The sequence below is a fragment of the Balaenoptera musculus genome, chromosome 7, assembly GCF_009873245.2.
Source record: "Balaenoptera musculus isolate JJ_BM4_2016_0621 chromosome 7, mBalMus1.pri.v3, whole genome shotgun sequence".
Classification (NCBI taxonomy): domain Eukaryota; kingdom Metazoa; phylum Chordata; class Mammalia; order Artiodactyla; family Balaenopteridae; genus Balaenoptera; species Balaenoptera musculus.
Window position 1 is genome coordinate 113,141,230 of NC_045791.1, and position 18,584 is coordinate 113,159,813.

The 18,584-nt window shown below is 64.8% G+C and overlaps 2 protein-coding genes across 6 annotated transcripts in view; one reads left to right on the forward strand and one right to left on the reverse strand.

Moving 5' to 3' along the window:
- The window catches only part of FARP2 (FERM, ARH/RhoGEF and pleckstrin domain protein 2), an 89,723-nt gene extending 83,289 nt beyond the window's left edge, over positions 1-6,434 (forward strand). For both annotated transcript variants that reach the window (XM_036858180.1, XM_036858179.1), the window contains 6 exons: positions 2,699-2,781; positions 3,624-3,742; positions 3,976-4,136; positions 5,140-5,247; positions 5,432-5,583; positions 5,871-6,434. In XM_036858180.1, coding sequence (XP_036714075.1) covers positions 2,699-2,781; positions 3,624-3,742; positions 3,976-4,136; positions 5,140-5,247; positions 5,432-5,583; positions 5,871-5,940 — 693 coding nt within the window. In that variant the 3' untranslated portion in view covers positions 5,941-6,434. The remainder of the gene's footprint in view (positions 1-2,698; positions 2,782-3,623; positions 3,743-3,975; positions 4,137-5,139; positions 5,248-5,431; positions 5,584-5,870) is intronic.
- Positions 6,435-6,518: 84 nt separating this feature from the next.
- STK25 (serine/threonine kinase 25) lies at positions 6,519-17,421 on the reverse strand. 4 transcript variants are annotated; one of them, XM_036858183.1, is made up of 12 exons: positions 17,314-17,421; positions 16,688-16,810; positions 12,338-12,568; positions 11,636-11,692; positions 11,025-11,133; positions 10,220-10,377; positions 9,950-10,135; positions 9,342-9,487; positions 9,063-9,177; positions 8,809-8,880; positions 7,220-7,356; positions 6,519-7,043 (listed from the first exon to the last, which is right to left on the reverse strand). In XM_036858183.1, exons 2-12 carry the CDS (start codon positions 16,715-16,717, stop codon positions 7,004-7,006), a joined length of 1,281 nt encoding a protein of 426 aa, XP_036714078.1. In that variant the 5' UTR covers positions 16,718-16,810; positions 17,314-17,421; the 3' UTR covers positions 6,519-7,003. The 4 variants fall into 4 exon arrangements, with proteins under 4 accessions (XP_036714078.1, XP_036714076.1, XP_036714079.1 ...); XM_036858181.1 differs by having other exon boundaries at positions 17,252-17,415; XM_036858184.1 differs by having other exon boundaries at positions 9,950-10,033; positions 17,252-17,393.
- Between the last annotated feature and the right edge of the window lie 1,163 nt (positions 17,422-18,584).

The window sequence follows — 18,584 nt, forward strand, 5'->3', positions numbered from 1 at the left end:
TGTCCACGCCACGTGCCGCCAGGGCGTGTCCGCATCCCCACCGTCTCAGTGCCGCGTGGCATGTTAACGTTGTCTCTGATGAGCAGGAATTCTTCGTCTTAATGTGATGCGGTCTGTCTTCTCCTCCGTGGTCAGTGCCTTCTGTGGCCTTGAAGGTCATGGAGAGACTCCCCCTTGAGTGTAGACTCGGCCTGGAACCCATCTTTGGGAACAGCAGAGATAGGCGGCCAAGTTCAGGTTTTTGCCATAAAGATGTGCTGTTTGTCCAGAACATCTTATGCGGTGAACACCTCTCTCTGCAGCCCTGCCAGGCCCCATCCAGGTGTAGGATGGGTGGGGTCCGACCCCTGTCCAGTTCCCAATTCCCAAAGCGTCAGCGCCGTCCTCCGCCCCTTTCTCCTTCGTGGCGTCTGGCCCTTCTCGCCGCCATCCACACGCTGGGCACTGCACCGCCTTCCAGAGAGCATCAGAGCCTCCACAGGTGTCTCTGTAACATTTGTTCAGCTTTTCCAACTCTCAGCAAAAAGGGGTCAGTTTCAATGACCTCACCTGCCATCCCTGGAAGCAGACCCCATCTGTTTTAAAAATTATACCTTCAGTATAGGGAGAAACTGAAGATGTACAGTGAAAAGCACTCGTCATCGTACTGCCCAGTAGTAAGTGCTGTCGGCATTTCGCCATCATCTGGGGAACGCCCTGCGCAAGCTGCTGTGTAACCCGCACTGGTTTTGCTCGGCAGTTCATCTCGAACGTCCTCCCGTGTCCTCTGCTTCTGCCACCGGCTCAGGAGCCATGGGTAGTGGATTGGCGCGCCGAGCCCCAGTTTATTTAACCAGCTCCCTGCACTGGACGTTTTGGCTACGTCTAGTTTTTCAGAATTAGAAACAGCACCATTGGATCTTTCTACGCGTCCTTAGTTATGGCCTTGAGATAAACAGCCACGCGTGTATGTGAGCCTGGGGCTCCCTGTTCCCGCTGAGTGGCTGTGGGAGCGGCTGATCGGGTGGCCTTCCCTCCAGGCCCGTCTGCGCCTGCGCCGTCCCAGCCTTGGGCAGCCCTGGCCGTCCACCCCGTCCTCCGCGCCCCGGAGACGGCCAGCAAGGCCGCTTCCTGCGCCCTCTGCCCTCCCCCAGGAGGCACCGGCCGCATCTGTCGCTCTGGCCTGTTAGCGTTTGTGAAGCATTCCTAAACCCTTCCAGGTCTCAGGTGCTTTCCAGGTACGTAATTCCCGTCACTTTGCCTGCAGTTCAGTGTCACCTCAGTGTTTATAAACTCCCTCCAGACGGGGATCGCGTTTGTCTTGTTCCTAGAATGGCCACGGGCACAGAGGCCCGACGAATACGTGTTGAAGGGGTGAACTTAGATGTTTTTCTGTAGTCAGTCTGTCCATCTTTTCCTAATTTAGGGTTTCTGTCCTTGGCACGGGCTCAGAAAGTCTTTCCCACACCAAGACTATGTTGGTGTGGGAGTTCTTTCCTGATGGGCTTACAGTTTTTTCTCGTTTACCTAATCTGCCTAAAATTTGTTGGTTTTGATGTTTTTAGATTGGGATGTAACATTTTCTCCTCGTATAGTCAGTTTTCCCATTATTTGTTGCATCCTCCATTTTCTCACTGATCCCAAAGTCTGCCTTTATCATATAAAAAATTCTTGTCTTTACACTTGGATTCTTTCTGAAGGTCCTGTTCCATTTCTGTCTGTCCCAACATCAGTCTACACTCTTCTAATTAGTGGCGGTGTAAGGGTTAGTCACTGTGTGGGTAACTTCCTTCCCTTATTTGTCCTTCTCTTTAAACAGTTCTTTGCTCAAGTATTTAATTCTTCTAAATCAACTTTGGAGTCATTTGGACAAATTCCTTCAAGAAACACCATTGGCGTTTCTGTTGAAACTGCATTAAATTTACATACTGACTTGGAGGGGCAGCCGACCTCCTGATGACCTCCTGCTGGCTGCGCTCGTGTTAGTTTCAGACCCTTTCAAGTCCAGTGTGAGGCTCGGTGGTTGGCGTCCCATGTTCGGGGGGGGGTCGCCTGTAACCGGCTGCTCCTGGGGACAGACAGCCAGCCCTCGCTCCTGACTGTGGAGGGAAGGCTGGTGACTCTTGGCTTGTGAAAGACACCGTTTCCTTCTGTTTGTGTCTAAGAGGTGTTATCAGAAATAACATGTGGGATTTTGGCAAAGGTGTTGCAGCATGTGGAGGGGGATGGTCACTCTTCTCCCTTCGACTTTGTGACAGGGTGGGTTCCATCAGTCACCTTCCTCATTCCTAGAACAAGCTCACTTGGTCAGAGGACAGTTTCTCCTCTAGGTTTTTAGGTCTGATTAAGGAATACTTTGTTCTGGAGTTATTTCTCTTAATCTCTCATAACTGAGATTAGCCTGAATCTAACTCTGTTAGCTTTTGGTACCACTTTATAAACATGAATTGTCCAACTCCCTTTTCAACTAAAATGCTCAACGTTTTTTCCCGTGCTTGATTTTCAGCTAATAGTGCTGGACCCACCGGTGAGTAGTTAGGTGCCCATGGCCCTCAGCTTGCCCACCTGGGCAGCAGGCGCCATGGCGCGGGGATCCCTTGTGTCTCCTGTAGCCCCTCGTAGAGTCGGCGTGGGCTTGGTCAGCACCTGTGTCCCGCCACAAGCTCGGGCTCCGCCAGCCCCGCTCCTGGTCACGCTCTGCCTCCTCTCCCGCCCGCAGGTGGAAGAACGCAAGAATGAGTGGTCTGTCCCGCACTGTTTCACCATCTACGCCGCTCAGAAGACAGTCGTGGTGGCAGCCAGGTAAGGGCCTTCCGCCCACGTTCCACAGCCCAGTGGCCCTGGTCCCCTCTGAGTTGTGAGAGTGTCGCGGTCACGGGGACACACGGCCCCTTGAGCGCTGCTTCAAAGCTACGCGGCCGCAGGAGCAGCTTCACTGTCCGTGGGAGCTTGTGACCGTGAGACCATCCGCAGAGACTGGCTGTGACACTGCTGGCTGCTCGAGGGATGGGCCGGCGGGCTAGCGGGGGGAGCCCGGCGGGGCGGCCACACCGAGGCCTGGCGTCACTCGCCTCCCGCCCCGGAGCTGGGCAGCAGGAGCTGACTGGGCCGTAGCACAGTGGCAAACGGACGCTTTCCCCGCCCCCCGTGCCCTGTCGACAGCAAGGCGACCCGAGCTCCTGGCGGCCTGGACGCTGTGCCCGGTCCCTCCCCTGTGGGAGCCTGCGTCCCCAGCTTCTTCCGAAGGAGGCGTCGTCCTGCGTCCGGGCGGGCTGCGCCTGGCTCTCAGCTCCCGTCCTGCGGGGTGCTGGCTGACGTCATAGCACAGGGCGCTGGACTCCCACCAGGAAACCCTGGCAGCTTAATTATGATCGAGGACCCAGTCTCATATTTCAGCTTCACAGCCCCAGAGACTTAAAAACCCGTTCCAGGAACAAAGTACCCGGTAGCGCACCCCCGTCCCAGCGTGGCGGATGCAGGCTGGGCCTCCCGCAGCGTCCTGACAAGCCCTCTGGACCCGAAGGACAGGGCGCACGAGGGGGAAACAGGCACCCTGACCTTCTGCCCCCCAGCGGGAGGGGGCGCGGCCGGGAGCCCCGGCTGTGGGCCCTGCCCAGCGGCTGAGCTTCGGCCCTGCCCCGCAGCACCCGGCTGGAGAAAGAAAAGTGGATGAGGGACCTGAACGCCGCCATCGATGCAGCCAAGAGCAGCGCCGACACGGCCCTGGCGCCGCCGGGCAGCGTGCTGTGCCCCCTTCCCCGCGGTGAGTGCTGGCTGGGCCCCCGGGAGACAAGGAAGCTTTCCTGTGGGTGTCCCCCTGGTCACGGGCAGCCCGCTGGGCCCACGTGCTCTCCGTCCACGAGGGACCTTTCAGGCGGGCGGGAGGGGCGGGAGCTCTTCTGGCAGGAGCAGCGCGTGGTCTCGCTCCCTGCCTGCTGCTGGCGGGGGGGCGGGGGGCTCCCGTCTCCTCTGAGCGGGGGCTGACTTCTCTCCCAGGGCCCTCCGACGAGGTCTCTCTGGAGGAGTCGGAAGACAACGCTCGCGGGGCCCGCTGCTCCTCAGGGGGGCCGGGCCAGCACCGGGCCAGCACCGCCATGCACGTGTGCTGGGACCGCACCACCAGCATCTCCAGGGCCGACCGCAGCGCGGCCGTCGAGGTGCGGCCACCGGAGACCCTGCTTGTGTGGGCTGATGGGGCACCCGGGGTCCACGGTGGCGGGGGAGAGCAGCCCGGGTGGGCGGGGCCGGGTGGGTGCCGTCAGGAGGTCTCTCTGAAGGGCCTGTCGCCCCGGGATCCCGGGATGGCTGCCTCCCTCGCCGGGAGCGGCCTCTTTGCACCCGGGCCACCTCTGCCTCCACTTGTCCTGAGCTTCTGCCGAAGCCGGGGGAGGGACCAGCAGAGCAGGCGCGGAGCGCAGGGCGGTCCTGACACGGCGGCGGGGGGAGCAGGGAGCGTGGCCAGCTCGCTGGGGCCTGCAAGACGGCGGAGTGGCCCTGGGCACCGCGCCCGCCGTCTGTGCCACCCCCTCACGTGTCAGAGGTGCGGGGCCCTCGTGAGCACCAACCCTGACGGGGACAGAGGCCTGCGTCGTGGGGAGGGCCCTGCCGTCTGCGGATGTATTCGGGCCCGTGTGCCTCGCCCCAGAGTGAGGTACGAGGACGGAAGTGGTGGCACCAACCGGAGGGCACAGGGGCCAGCGCAGAGCGGCGCCAGGACTCGGGGCCGAGCGGGGCGGCTCCTCCTCACCCTGCCAGAGGGGCGCCACGCTGCGGGCCGGGGCCAGGGGAGCTGGCTGCGTGGGCCTCTGTTGACGGGGCACCCCTGTCCCCCACCGTCTGAGAACCTTCCAGTCTGGGCTCCGTGTCTGTTACAGGGGATTTGTGATGACAGGAAAGAAACAGCGTCATTCTACTTCGTTCTCCAGACTTTTGACCATCCTTCAGATTGTTAACTGCCGACGCGCAGAGCGTCCGAGCGGCACGGGGAAGGGCACCGCGTTCCCGTCAGTGCGGAGCGGAGCCAGGGAAGCCTGTGGCGGGTGATCCTGGGGAGACACCTGCTCCCAGGAGGCCCCTGCAAGGACGGAGCCCGCAGAGTGGCTGTCTAGGGGCTGACGGTCCTTGGACACCCAGGGCCACAGGCTTTTCTTTTCCTTTCAGAACCAGCTCTCGGGATACCTGCTGAGGAAGTTCAAGAACAGTAACGGCTGGCAGAAGCTTTGGGTGGTCTTCACCAATTTCTGTTTGTTCTTCTACAAAACTCACCAGGTAGGGGTGCTTAACCGAGCCTGAGGGGGGCTCTGCCCTTGGCACTGCAGGACCGCCCTGCCCGCCCACTGCACCCTCACGGAACCCCCTCGGTTCCGAACGAGCCTGGCCCCGCCGCCGCTGCCGTGTGGGGAGAGGGCCGGGGGCTGGGCGCATGCCGAGCGCGTGCCCTGCTGCCTTCCAGGACGACTGCCCCCTGGCCAGCCTCCCGCTGCTGGGCTACAGCGTGAGCCTCCCCGGGGAGGCCGACGGCATCCACAAGGAGCACGTCTTCAAGCTCCAGTTCAAGTCCCACATCTACTTCTTCCGGGCTGAGAGCAAATACACATTCGGGAGGTAATTTCTCGGGGGGCTGCCAGGGCCCCCCGTATCTCCTCGCCTCTCCTGCTTCCACTGAGGACACCAGAGGCGAGTTTCGTGGGTCCTGGAAAGGAAGGGCCGAGCACTGCTTCCAGGCGTTTAACTGGCCCATGCTCAGTCCCATTCCCTCATTTGGGGTCATTCTTGGGAAGACAGTTGAGCACAAGCCCACTGGTCTGATGGCCAGAGCACGCCCCCTGCTTCCCAAACAAGCATGTGGCGGCGGGGGGGGCCGGTCTGACGGTTCCGAAACCTCTTCTCAGGTGGATGGAGGTGATCGAGAGCGCCAGCACCTCACCAGGGAGGGCCGGGACCCCTGAGGAGGAGGCGTGAAGCCCACCCTGCCCGGCTGAGGAGAACCGAGCAAGCAGAGCAGGGCCAGCACGTGCCCACGACTGCTCGTCCCGTGTGCCCCCTGCAGACTGGCAGTGGGTGGGCCTCACAGGGACACCTGGGAGGGGCACAGGCCCCCTCAAGACCCAGTCACTCTCTTGGCCCTGTGGGGCACCAGGGCGAACACGCGTGTGCATGGAAACAGGCCCAGCTCCATGCACTGACGAGGCTGGTGCTCACCTGCCCTCTGTCCGCCTCCAGAGCAGGACCTTGCCTTTCAGGCTGGGTGAAATGAGGGGTGGGGACAGGGCCCCTAGGTCACAGCTGCATGGAAGTCCAGCAGAAGCCACCCTGCCGCCCACCCCACATACCTCTGCAAAAAGTCCCCATAATTTATCAGTCCCCAGGAGGTGTGCTGTGCTAATGTGCATGTGGTTAGAAATAAAGGGCATCTCCTGCGTGCCTGCGTGCTGCCCCTCGCCATCCAGTGGGCCACACGTGGTCCCCGCGTGCTGTGATGAGGACTCGGAGGCCTGGAGCACAGGCTGTGGACCCCGCCCAGCCACCACCAGCATGTCTCCAAGTCAGGTCTTTATTGAAAGTGGCAGGAACCTCTCAACGTTCTATGAAAACCAACTCCTTAACCTCAGACTATTTAGGGAAGCAAGGAAGTTCGATTTTTCTTAAAAAACAACATTCTGGCTGACACAAGTACTTATGAGAAGACATGGTACCTGATCCAACACCACAAGGCAAATCTACGACCTCCGAGGGCCATCGGGCCGGGTGGGGAGGAGGCATATCTGCCCCTCAGTCTGGGTGGCCACGCCGCCTGGGAGCCCGCAGAGGGGACAGCCCGGCGCTGCTCTGCTGCCGAGTGGGGCCGTGGCCTGGCCGCGAGGGGGCGTGGCAACGGGGCGGCCCTCTGCCTGGGGCTGGGGGCGTGGCCCGGCAGGGAGGCCCGCGGCCCCGGCAGCACACGGGGTTTCCAGTCAGCGCGGTCCTCGACAAGGCAGCTCAAGACGAAGCCCCCTCTCTCCCCTGTGTGCGAAACGCAGCGGCTTCAGCGGGCTGACGTCAGGTGGTTTCTGCTGTGTGAAAACCTGCAGACCGGACACCCCGTCACTGCTGCTGCCGCCAGGGAGTGCCAGCCGGGGTGGGGGCTCCGGGACGCCGAGCGCAGCCAGTGCGGCCCCGTCCCGCCGCCTGCCCTGTCCCGAGAGCGAGCACCCAAAGCGCGTCCTGGGCCTCCCCGCCCCCCCCAGCCCAGCACCCTCACCTCTGCACCCGCTCCACCAGCTGGGCCATCAGCTTGTCCGAGATGCCGGGGCAGGACTCCTCAGCCAGGCTGAAGGCGTTCTCCAGCTCCTCCAGCGCCCCCAGGCCCCCGCCGCTCTGCTTGTGCTTCTCTTTGAGCTGCAGGGAGACCCCCGTGCGCCTGCTCAGAGGCTCAGCCTGGCAGCCTGCCCCCCTCGCCTGTGACTTGCAGCGTGGTCCCTCCACGCAGAGCTGGGACGGCAGGTCCCCGGAACGCCTGAGGGAGAGGCTCCCAGGAGAGGCAGTGGCCGCCCCACCCCCTCGCCTGCCGCTGCACCACGGGAGTCCTCGGGTCTTGGCTCTCTAATCTCGTGGCTCCCTCCTGACCAGGGTCCTGGAAGCCCACAGCTCAGGTCCGGCAAGTGAGAGGACACAGCCAGACCCCGCCGGCCCGACCTTTGGGACTAGGGGGCCACCAGCACCGCCGGGCTGTGAGGACCCAAAGGAGAGGAATGCCCTCCCTGCAACTGGCCTGGCAGGGAGGGGCTGGAGACTGGTCAGGCCATCCCCACCACGCCCGACACTACAGAAACAGAGGGGTACACACCTTCCAGGACACCCACCCAGCAGCCAGACTTTAGGCCCAGCCCTCAGCATCAGGACCCTAAGGGGGGGCCCCAGCCAGCCTAGGTGGGGCTACACCTCCCCACCTACCTCCCTACCCAGACACACCAGCCCACGGCCCACCCCCCGCAGCTGGGACGTGTACACACACACACACACACACACACACACACCCCACGCAGCCCCAGAGCTGCCGGCCCCGCCCCGTGTGCGGCCTTGCTCAGGCTTCTGATCCAGCTGTCTACACTGAGCCCCACGAGCTCCTGCCGCACAGCCCCAGGTGCCCGCACAACCAGGGGCAGTCCCCCCCCATCCCCTTCCCCCCACCCCAGGCGTTCCAGGCCCCTGGAGGTGGCAGCGTGCCTGCCTGCGTCCTGACGCCCCTGCCCCATGCCCGCACCCCACCCTCCGTGGCAAGGCTCTGCTGCCGCTACGCTCAACATCCCATCCCCCTCCCCGGGCTCCAGGTGCCAGCGACACCCTGGGTGTGAACCTGACCACAACCCACTGCCGGCTGACTCATGCTCCTGGGGATACTACCGACTGCCCATGAGCAGGTGACACAGACACCGGGGTCACGTGACCACTGGGGAGTTGCCCTTAAGGGCTCCCTGCCCAGGGCCTGACACCCAACACCAAGATCTAAATCTCCCGGCCTCTCTCTAGACGAGACAGTCACCCCGTGCTTCTGGTTCAAGACAAAAGGTCCTAAGACGGTAATTCGTGATCAAAGCTGCCCTGGAACCCCAGAGAACCCTGGCAGGCTTGGGAACTTAAGGGTCACCTCAGGCCAGCTTGCCCCAGCCATCCCTGGCCCTTCCACTCGGAAGGCCGGGCCCGCGGGTCCACCCTCGTGGGCTCTACGGGACCCAGAAAGCCTGCGCACCGGCGGGCTGGCCGGCGCACCTTGCTGTGGCCCTGCGGGGGCAGCATCTCTGAAGAACAGCGGTACAGCCCCTGCCCCCAGGACCCCGGCCCGGCCCTCACCTCGCCAAAGACGGGCCGGACCAGCGTGGACAGGCATTGGGACCTCGGCTGCCGCTTGACAGGCTCTGCTGACTGCAAAGCGTGGGGGGTGAGCAGGGCCGCGAGCTCAGGCACCCCGTGTCCGGTCCCCTGGAAACCCGCCCTGGGGAGCACACGTGCCCAGGAGGCGTGCCCCCCACGGCCCTCCCCCCCCGGTCAGCTCTGAACAGGCCTCCACCCTCCCGGCGCGGGCACGGGGCTGGGGCCAGCCAGACCTTCTGGGGGCCATGCAGGGCCGTCCCCTTGTGCAGCTTGCCGTGCGGGCTCGGCCGGATGGTGGGGGGGAACGTCCAGACGGGGCCCTGCTCTCCGTCCTCAGGGTCTCCGTCGCTGAAGGGGAAGGGGAAGAGTCACAAGGGCCCCGAAGTCCACCTGGCCTCACGGCCCTGAACGCTGGGCCCGGGACACCAGCAACAAGCACCCAATCCCTACCCCCGAGCAGGGACCCCACCCCTGCGCCCACCGAAGCCCCACAGGACGAGCAGGGCCCCTACATGTCGGAGTCCTCGGAGCTGGACTCCTCGCCGTGGCCCTCTGACTTCCAGCGCTTGTAGCGGTCGATGAGCTCGGTGAGGAAGGAGGTCTTCTTGGTGTAGCGCGTGATGAACTTGTGCTTCAGGAGCTCCTTGGCGGTGGGCCGCTGCCGGGGACAGACACGGGTCACCAGGCGCCGGGCAGCCAAGCTCCGCCCTTCGAGCTCCTGGGGCTCAGACGCAAAGCAGCCGGGGCTGAGCCCTGGGCCTCGGCCTCGCTGCTCCCGGGGGGCTCGGTGAGGGGCCTCCAGGTGGGAGGGGGCCACAGGGAGGCCGCGGTGGGCTGCACGCTGTCCTCGCCAGGGGGAAGCCCTCTGGAGCGTCCCCAGACCCGGCCGGGGGTTGCAGCGGAGCCCGCCCTGGACTAGGAGGGGCTGGGCCGAGGGGGCACCTGGCACAGGGGACGGGCCTCAGGCCCCATCGCCTCCCAGCTCCCAGCACAGACCCCCCCCCCCCCCACACACACACACACACAGGGCTGTCCCCTGGGGCCTGGTTCCAGCGCGGCCGGAACCCGCCCAGCCATGCAGGCCGGCACCTCCTGGAGCCGGGGGCCTGCAGGCGCTTACGAATCGGGGGTCCTTGTTGAGGCAGGCCTCCACGAACTCCTTGAAGGGCTTGCTGTGGTGGCCCTCCAGCGTGGGTGGGCTGTTCTTGGGGATCAGGAACAGGACGCGCATGGGGTGGAGGTCGGAGTTGGGGGGCTCGCCCTTGGCCAGCTCGATGGCCGTGATCCCCAGCGACCAGATGTCGGCCTGGACGGAGAGCCACACGGGGCCACTGCAGCCGGGGCACCTTGAGCGCGCCCCCCCGCGCCCCCGCCCCCCCACCGCGCCCACCTTGAAGTCATAGGCCGACTGCTTGATGACCTCGGGCGCCATCCAGAAGGGGGTGCCCACGAACGTGTTCCTCTTGATCTGCGTGTCCGTGAGCTGCCCCGCCACCCCGAAGTCTGCCAGCTTCACCTCACCCTGCTCTGAGAGCAGCACGTTGGCAGCTGCTTGACACAGGACAGCGGGGCGTCACCCTCAGCACCACAAGGGCTCCTGCCCGCACGCAGCTGCCCGAGGAAGCGCCTCCCTCCCGGCGTCCACCCTACGACCTGACCAGGGCCCCAGGGCACTGCTGGGGGGCACCCGCGCACGAGGGGCCCAGCCACGTGCTCCCCCCAGGCCAGGCTCCAGGGCCCTCCTGGTGGTCGCCTCTTATGAAAAATCCCACAAACAGAGCGACGGCCCTTCCTCCCAAATCACGCAACAGGCGGAGGTGAGCCTGACCGTCCCCTCACTCTGCCCAGTCACCTCCCGTCAGCCCCTCAGCCACGTCCCTCCCTGGTGGCCTGGCCACCCGTGTACACCAGCACGGTTGCCCTGACTACACCTCACGCTCAGATCTAAGACCTGAGCAAGAGTCCATGTTTTTGGCCTAAATAGGGTCCCTCCTACGCTACGTGCAGAGCTGCTCTGCCAGCGCGCGGGGACACGGTACTCAGAAAGCTCTGTCCGTTACTGGCAGTGTCTTCTGGAAGACAGAGCAAGATGGAACTGCTGGGTTTCCGAGGCCACGGGGGGCGCAGGCTGGGCGCACTGAGCACCGCCAGCCCCGAGCCCCGGAGCCACCCGCCACCTCACAGCCCCGAGGGACCTTTGATGTCTCGGTGGATCTTGCGCTCCGAGTGCAGGTAATCCAGGCCCTTCAGGATCTCCCGCAGGATGGTAGCGATGTAGGTCTCCTCCAGGGGGCCCGGCTTAAGCTGCAGACACAGAGGAGACACTCGGGCCTCCCCTGCAACGCCGACCCACCCTCCCTTCCCCGCCACCCAGAGCCAGCGCCAAGGCCTGAGCTTGACCTCCTCTCTACCGGGCGCGGGGTGACCCTCCGGATGGCGGGGGCTTCCTACTTCTTTACCCACTCTCTCAAGAGAAGTTCCAGATGCCACGTCACGTGGGTGTGGGGGAGGCCCTTTTCTGAGGACAGACACATGCTACCTTCACCTTCGCTGTAAACGTAGCAGCTGACAACGGGGTCCCGGCCACACCCCTGAGCTGTCTGCCTGGGGGAGCTAACCGCCCCACCCCCCAAAGGCCCGCAGAGGCCCGGGACCCCTCAGCACCGGCTGGGTCCTGAGGAACATCCGACGCGCCAAGACGGCAAAGGGAGGGAGGTCACGGGAACCCAGGGCCCAAGGACAACCCCCAGACAACTTCGGTCTGGCCCCGCCCTGTGGGCCACCCACCGCTCGGCCCACACCTCACCAGGTCCAAGGCGGAGCCGCCGCCCAGGTACTCCATGATGATCCACAGCTTCGTGCTCTGGTACCAGAGAAGCGCGTGTCAGCACGGGGCAGCCGACAAGCATGGGACCCCGACACACGCCCCCAGCAGGGGTGACTCAGCCAGGACGCCCACCAGGGAGGGGCTGCGGCAGCCCAGCCTGGCGCCCCTCCCGCCACGCCCACGCTGCAGACACTCTGCAGACAGACCAAGTGCCCGGTCGGCAGCCGAGCCCCCGCCCTCAAAGCCCTCCTGGGAAGGGCTCCGGGCTCCGGCTGTGGGGGGGGGGGGGGCCAGAGCGCTCCCAGCAGACGCACCCTCGCTGGGGAGCGGGCGCAGCCAGGCCACTCCGGAGCCAGCCGACCCCAGGGACCCTGCTCACGCCCTGCCATCCCAAGGGCTCCCCCTCAGGACGAGGCCAGGCCCCTCTCTGCACGCACGCCTGGCCCTGGGGCTGTCGCTTCTTGGGGGCCCTCTCCACCGTGAGGCTGGGTCTGTGTTCACCTGTCGGGACCCCCGCCCTTCAGACTAGGCCCACGTGTGGGCAGACCCAGCCTCGGCCTCCCGAGCAGACACGGGGACCGCCGGGGCCGTCCCCGTGCTGGCCACAGGGAACCGGGCGGCTCCCCGGAGGGGCGGGCGCTGGCGCGGCTGGCGCAGGGCAAGCCCCCAGCCCGCAGGCACCTTCAGGTAGGAGCCGAAGTAGCGCGTGATGTAGGGGCTGTCGCACTGGCTGAGCACCGCGATCTCCTGCTGGATGTCCTCGATCTCGTCCTCCGCCGCCTCCAGGTCGATGGTCTTGATAGCCACCACCCCCTTGGTGCGGGTGTCGATGCCCTTGTACACCTCCCCAAATGAGCCCTTGCCGACGCGGTCGAGCTTGGTGAAGAGCTCCTCGGGGTCCACGCGAGAGTGCTGGGGACAGAGGGTGGGCCGGGCAGCCGGTGACCCCGAGAGCTGGGAAGAGCCAGGAGCGCCCCCAGATGCTTTCCTCGCCTCCTTTACCCCTTTTCGTTCAGAAGATAAAGTTACCCTCCATACAAGGGAAAACGCCCCCAGAGAGCGCGGCGAGGCCTGGGCTCTCGGCAAGACACCAGGGCCGTGGGCAGGCAGAGGGGCCACGCAGGGCACCCCGACCTGCCCCCGCCCCCCGCGTGGGGGGGGCCCAGCGAGGCACAGTGATGGGTTAAGAGGGACAAGTCGGTGGAGCACAGGGAGCTGGGGCCAGTGAGGCGATCCCGGGCGACGCTGTAACCACCCAGGAGCCAACCGCACGCGCCCTGCCAGCCTCGTGAGAAACAGCCCGTCCACGCTGCGTCAGTGACCGCAACAAACTCCCTGGGGAAGGGACGAGGGATGTACGGAACTCTCACCAGCCTTCCTGTAAAACTAAAACTGCTCTAAAAGATAAAGCCCGTGAATTAAAACAAAAAACAAACCCAGCACGCGTTAACCAAGTTCTCCCTGCGCACCTGGAAGCCACACCCCTTAGAGAGAGTCCCATTCGAGCCCCCAGATCAGTCCTCACACCAGCGCAGAGCTGAAAACCGACACTGTCTTGGATGCTCGATCCCGGATGTTCAAATACACGGAGCGCCATCCCGCCCAGTCCCCAAGACAGAAGCACAAAACCGCCCTGGCAGGCGCTGAGCCGCCGGGGCAGGAGGTGCTCGGCACCTCCTTGTCCCAGCACCTGGACGCGGTGGCAGAGGGGCATCGCGGTGACAACCCTGCTTTTTGACCCTGACCCTCAGTGCATCCAAGGCTGAGACAGCTCCACGTGGGGCTGCGCGGAGGCAGCAGCACCAGAGAGCGGGTGGGGCACCCCTGGCATCCCCCCCCACCCCCGCTCCGCGGTTCCCTGGGCTCCTGAGATCACCTCACTCCCGCCACCGACCACGTTCTTGGAGCCTAGAGCGGCCGCACAGGCGCTGGAGCCCCAGGACCCACGTGGGGTTCGGCAGCCCTGGGCAGGACCCGTGGAAAGGCTGGCAGGGAGCCTAGCGTTTAGTCCAGACAGAGGCGGAAAGGGTTTTCCAAGCCCTGCCGGGCCTCAAATCCACCAGGACTCACGTCCCTCCCACCCCAAGCACCGTCACCCAGAGGGCGTCTGGGCGGGCGCCCACCCAAAGCGGCGGCGTTAAAAGGCACAGTCACCACTTGCTCGGCTGCTAAGCACCGTCCGCGCTGGTGCCGAGGGCGGGCCCATCCCAGGGCGGCCGCGCTCACCAGGTCCGGAGGAGACAGCCCAGGGGAGCACAGAGCCCACGTGCACCCCGCGGGTTCACGCCCAGGCAGAGCTCCGTTTGCGGCCCAGCTGGCTCCAGACTGCGATGACGCGTCAACCCCAAGCGGCGAGCGAACTGCCTTCCCAGGAGAGGGCAGCAGGTGACGGGGCCTCGGGGAGGGCTGGGCCAGCAAGCCTGGGACACGGCCCCCTTCCGCCTGCCCCTCCGCCAGTGCCCCTCGGCTCAGCCAGCCCAGGAGGGCCTCTCGCACCCCTGGGGGCCGGCCCAGCAAACCACTCACCCGCAAGCCAGCCCCAGCCCCAGCCCGCGCCAGCGCTGGCACGGCCCCGGGGACGCCTCCGGTCCAGCCGGTGCCCCTTCTGAGGTGGTCTCAGAGAAGAGCCAGGGGAGGAGGGCCGAGGGCTGGCAGCACGAATGGGCACCGCCGTCCCTCCCGCTCTCGGGCCTCTGCCAGCGACACACGCTCCCCGCCTTCTCCACGCGGGGCAGGGCTGGGTCTGGTCCCCCGCAGCGGCCTGACCAGGGATACCCCAGGCAGGGCGCCCAGCCCTCCACGGCCCCGAAGTGGGAGACAGGGCAGACCCCTAACCAGATTCCGGGCTCGGCAGGGAAGTGGGGAGCCCCGGCCCCAACTCTCACCCTCTCTGGGTCCCCAGTGCTACAGGCCAGTCCCCCGAGCAGACAGCGTGACAGGAAGCCTCCCGGCCGTGGTCCCAGCCCTGCAGGCATGTCGCAGACACACCTGCTCACAGCCCTGCCCGCGGAAGGAGAGACAAGGGCTCCGGCGCCTGGGTCTCCGGCTGCCCTTCCTGACAACACGCGCGGTCCGGACAATTGCTCAGGCTGCTCGCTGGGCCCAGACCTGGTTCTCTGAATCAGCCCTGGGGCTGCCAGGTCTGCGGCCACCACTTAGCAGTGTGTCTGTCTGTCTGTATGTCCGTTTAGTGATACGTCTGCCATTAGCGTCACCCTCCAAGATGAGGGGTGCCCGACGGCCCCATCCACCCCACGACGGGTGGCAGCCAATGTGCACGCGGTGCTCCCTGCAGCCATCCGGACCCTGCAGGCAGGGCAGGAACCAGCGGGGCGGGGGCCTGACATCCAGGGCTCCCCCGTGGCTGTGGAGGAGCACACCCCATGCCCCATGCAGGGACCGCCTCAAAGGGCCACAGTGGCAACCACCGCAAGAGAAAACAACGTCCTGTCCGGCTTCCTGCCGCCAACAAAGACCAAGTCTCTCCACCCCTAAAAGGACAAAAGGGGCTTCCTTCCTTTGGGGTCTCTTCCTCAGCTCCTTTGGGCCTGCGCCCCCTTCCCCGGGCGACTGATCCGGACGCCCAGGCCACACTCCAAGTGCCATCAGCACACAGGTACAGGGGTGGCTCATAGCTCCAATTTCTCATTCTGGGACCCACGGGAGCCACTCCTATAGCTCTTTATAAGAATAAACTCGAGCCCGACTTCCCTCCCAGCATCTTAGTCATGTAATTTAAAAGACACAAGATGTCACTGATGAACGAAAACCCACCAGCTCCCGTCAGCGTCAGTGAGCAAGCCCTGGGGCCCATCTGCAGCCACAGCTGGTCCAGGATGCCCTGCCCAGCAACTGTGCGAGGCGCTCCAGGTTTCTCCAAGGAGCCCAGCTGGGTCTGGAGCTGACCCTGACCCCAGCCCTGCCGCCCACACACACACACACACACACACACACACACACACACACACACAACTTCCTGTTCCTCCTGGGCACCCATCCTCAGACTCAGCCAACGGAAGTGAGACTGAGCGCTATATTCTCTTTAAGAGGAGCTCCCAACACCTTACAGCGGTCAGCCTACACCACGCTGGAGCCGACACGTTAAGGAAAACAAGACCCAACGGCTAGGACGCAGGAACGCCCGACTCCCAGGGTGGTTCACCTCACATCAGCTTCCGGTCACACTCAATTTGAACTAACGAAAGAGGGGGAATCGTATGGCCCAGAAGCCCGGACGCTGGCTGCCCCCCGACGCTCTTATCCAGAGCCACGCAGCCTCAGGGCACACTGGGGAGGGTCCCCAGGAGTCAGGCAGTTAACATGCAAAGCCAGACGCCTCAGGGTGGCTGGGTGTCGGGAATTATGAGAACCAATCAGCCAAAAAAGAAAGAGAGTGGGCGCTTTCCAGGCAGGCACCTCCAGCCCAGAGGCAGCCCTTTCCAGCCCCCTCGAGAGACACACGCACACACGTGTCCTCAGCTTTCCCTGCACACCGACTCTCCCAACAGCTGCTAAATCCCATTCCCAGCTCCTCTCGTCCCCCCCCAGCCCCTGCCCCAGCCGGACACGGCCAGCGTCCCTGCCCAGGCCGAGGCTCCGTGTGGACCCCGACCTTCCACGTGCCTCCAGATGCGCAGACCCAGGTTCCTGCGGGCCGGCCCCGTTCCCAAGATAGGTCTCTGCACGCCCTCCGCTGACCCTGCACTGTGGCTCTACGCTGACAGGCTTGGAGACCCCTGCCCCACAGAACGCTGCAAACCAGCCAACCGGAGTCGGCCCTGCGCCCACCAAGCCTGAGCTCCGCAAGACTGCTCCCCGCTCTGCCCACGGCTGTGCATCACAGGGCTCCCCACGAGCTCCTCCCTTCAACCCACACGCGCCTTAGGAGGGGCTGCTCTTCGGAAACTCCAGGACGACTTTCAACAGACAGACCTTGGTGAAGCGCCCTTTCTAGACCCTGCAGCCAGCGCTCCGTGCCAGGCGCACGTGCACCGACGACACACACGCCCGCGGTCGAGACGCCCCCCTTACCTGGTTGGCAAATCCCCTGAGGTGAGCCATGTCTGCGCGGCCCTCAGACCATCCGCTGCACCGCCGGGAGGCCCCGAGATCCCGCCTGGAGGCTCTGGAACCCGGCTCACCCGCTTCAGTCAACTGCAGGGAGAGCAGGCCTGCTCGGTGCCCTGTTCCGGGTACACGGGGCTCCCCGCTCCCCTGGGACCCGGCGGCCGCCCCCTCCTCCAACCATCTGGGGACCAGCTGGGGTTGGGAGCGGGCTGGAGTCAGCAGGAAGGGCCATTCCTCCGAAGGATCCCCACTGCCGCGCTCTCCTCCTCGCCCGGCCCAGCCCAATGCCTCCCCGGAGGAGCTACCCAACACCGGGCACTCCTCGAAGCCCCTCACACCTCCGCCCCCGGCCCCTGCCCTTCCTTCAGACCCAGGACCCCCGCCCCTAACCCCGCCCCCAGTGCCCTCTCCGCGCCCCACCCCCACCGCCGACCCCGCCCCCGGAGCCGTCCCCCCGCCCCACTCCCCCAGCCGCCCGGCCCCCTCCCCAACCGCCCCAGGCGCGGGCCCGCCCGGCAGCGCGCCCACCTCCGGGGGGCTCCATCCCGGCCTCCCCCGGCCCGCTCCGCAGTGCCTACGAAGGCTCCCACCCGCAGCCTCCGCTCGCCCGGAGATGCCTGGGCCCTCCAGTCCGCGAAGCAGCGGCAGTGGCGGCGGCAGCCGGAGAAAGCCCGGCGGCGGCGGCGGCGGCGGCGGCGACGGCGACGGCGACGGCGAGGGCGCGCGGCGTCGTGGCCCAGCGCGGGGCTCTCTGGGACACCGAGTCCCTCTCTCGCCCTACGCCGGGGCGCCCGCAGGCGCTGGACTACAAGTCCCGGCAGGCCACGCGGTGGAGCAGTGTCGCGGCCCGCAGGCGCGCCGCGGAGCTCGCTGGGACTCCGAGTCCGGCTTCCTGAGGGGCTCGGGCCTACGTCTCCCGGCAGGCCGCGGGGCGGGGCCGGGCCGGGGTGGCCGTGGGGTGGGGCCGCCCCTCCGCTCCGCCCTCCCCCCCGCCCTCCGCCCTCTGCCCTCACGCTGCCCCTCCTCCTCCCCGCACCTGGGAGCACCTGGCCCTGGGCTCCCGCCCAGTCCTGCAGGCCCCGCCCCTTGCAGCATCCCCCGGTCAGGGAGGGATGACTGGGTCTGGACGTGCCCGGGAACACTATTCAGCCTGAAAAAGGGAGGCGGTTCTGACACAAGCCACTGCCTGGATGAACCTTGACGACGTGGCGCTAAGTGACATAAGCCAGTCACGGAAGGACAAATACTGTTTGATTCCACGTATGTGAGGTCCCGAGAGTAGCCAGATTCGTAGAGACAGAAAGGTGAAGGGTAACTGCCAGGGTGGGCGTGTTGTTCAATGCGGGCGGAGTTTCAGTTTGGGAAGATGAAAAGAGGTCTGGAGGTTGGCTGCACAACTGTGTGAACGTATTTAACGCTGCTGAACTGTACACTGTTAAGATGGTACGTTTTATGCGACCTGTATTTTACCACAATTAAAAGTAAATAAAATAAAATGAAATAAATCTATCACAAAGGGACAAACGCTGTATGACTTCACTTAGATGAGGGGTCAAGAATAGGCCAACTTGGGCTTCCCTGGTGGCGCAGTGGTTGAGAGTCCGCCTGCCAATGCAGGGGACACGGGTTCGAGCCCTGGTCTGGGAAGATCCCACATGCCGCGGAGCGGCTGGGCCCGTGAGCCACAATTGCTGAGCCTGCGCGTCTGGAGCCTGTGCTCCGCAACGGGAGAGGCCGCGATAGCGGTGGCCCCCGCTTGCCGCAACTGGAGAAAGCCCTCGCACAGAAACGAAGACCCAACACAGCCATAAATAAATAAATAAATAAATTTAAAATAAATGTAATCTGAATAAAATATAAA

Excerpts from the sequence above, each read along its gene's own strand:
- STK25 (XM_036858183.1), bottom strand. The coding sequence starts at position 16,717 with ATGGCTCACCTCAGGGGATTTGCCAACCAG. Across the intron at positions 10,378-11,024 it reads GATCCACCGAGACATCAAAG|CTGCCAACGTGCTGCTCTCA; the intron begins GTCCCTCGGGGC and ends TGTGTCAAGCAG. Across the intron at positions 7,357-8,808 it reads TCCGGCCCGTCTTTGGCGAG|CTCAAAGAGAAGCACAAGCA; the intron begins GTGAGGGCCGGG and ends GTCTCCCTGCAG.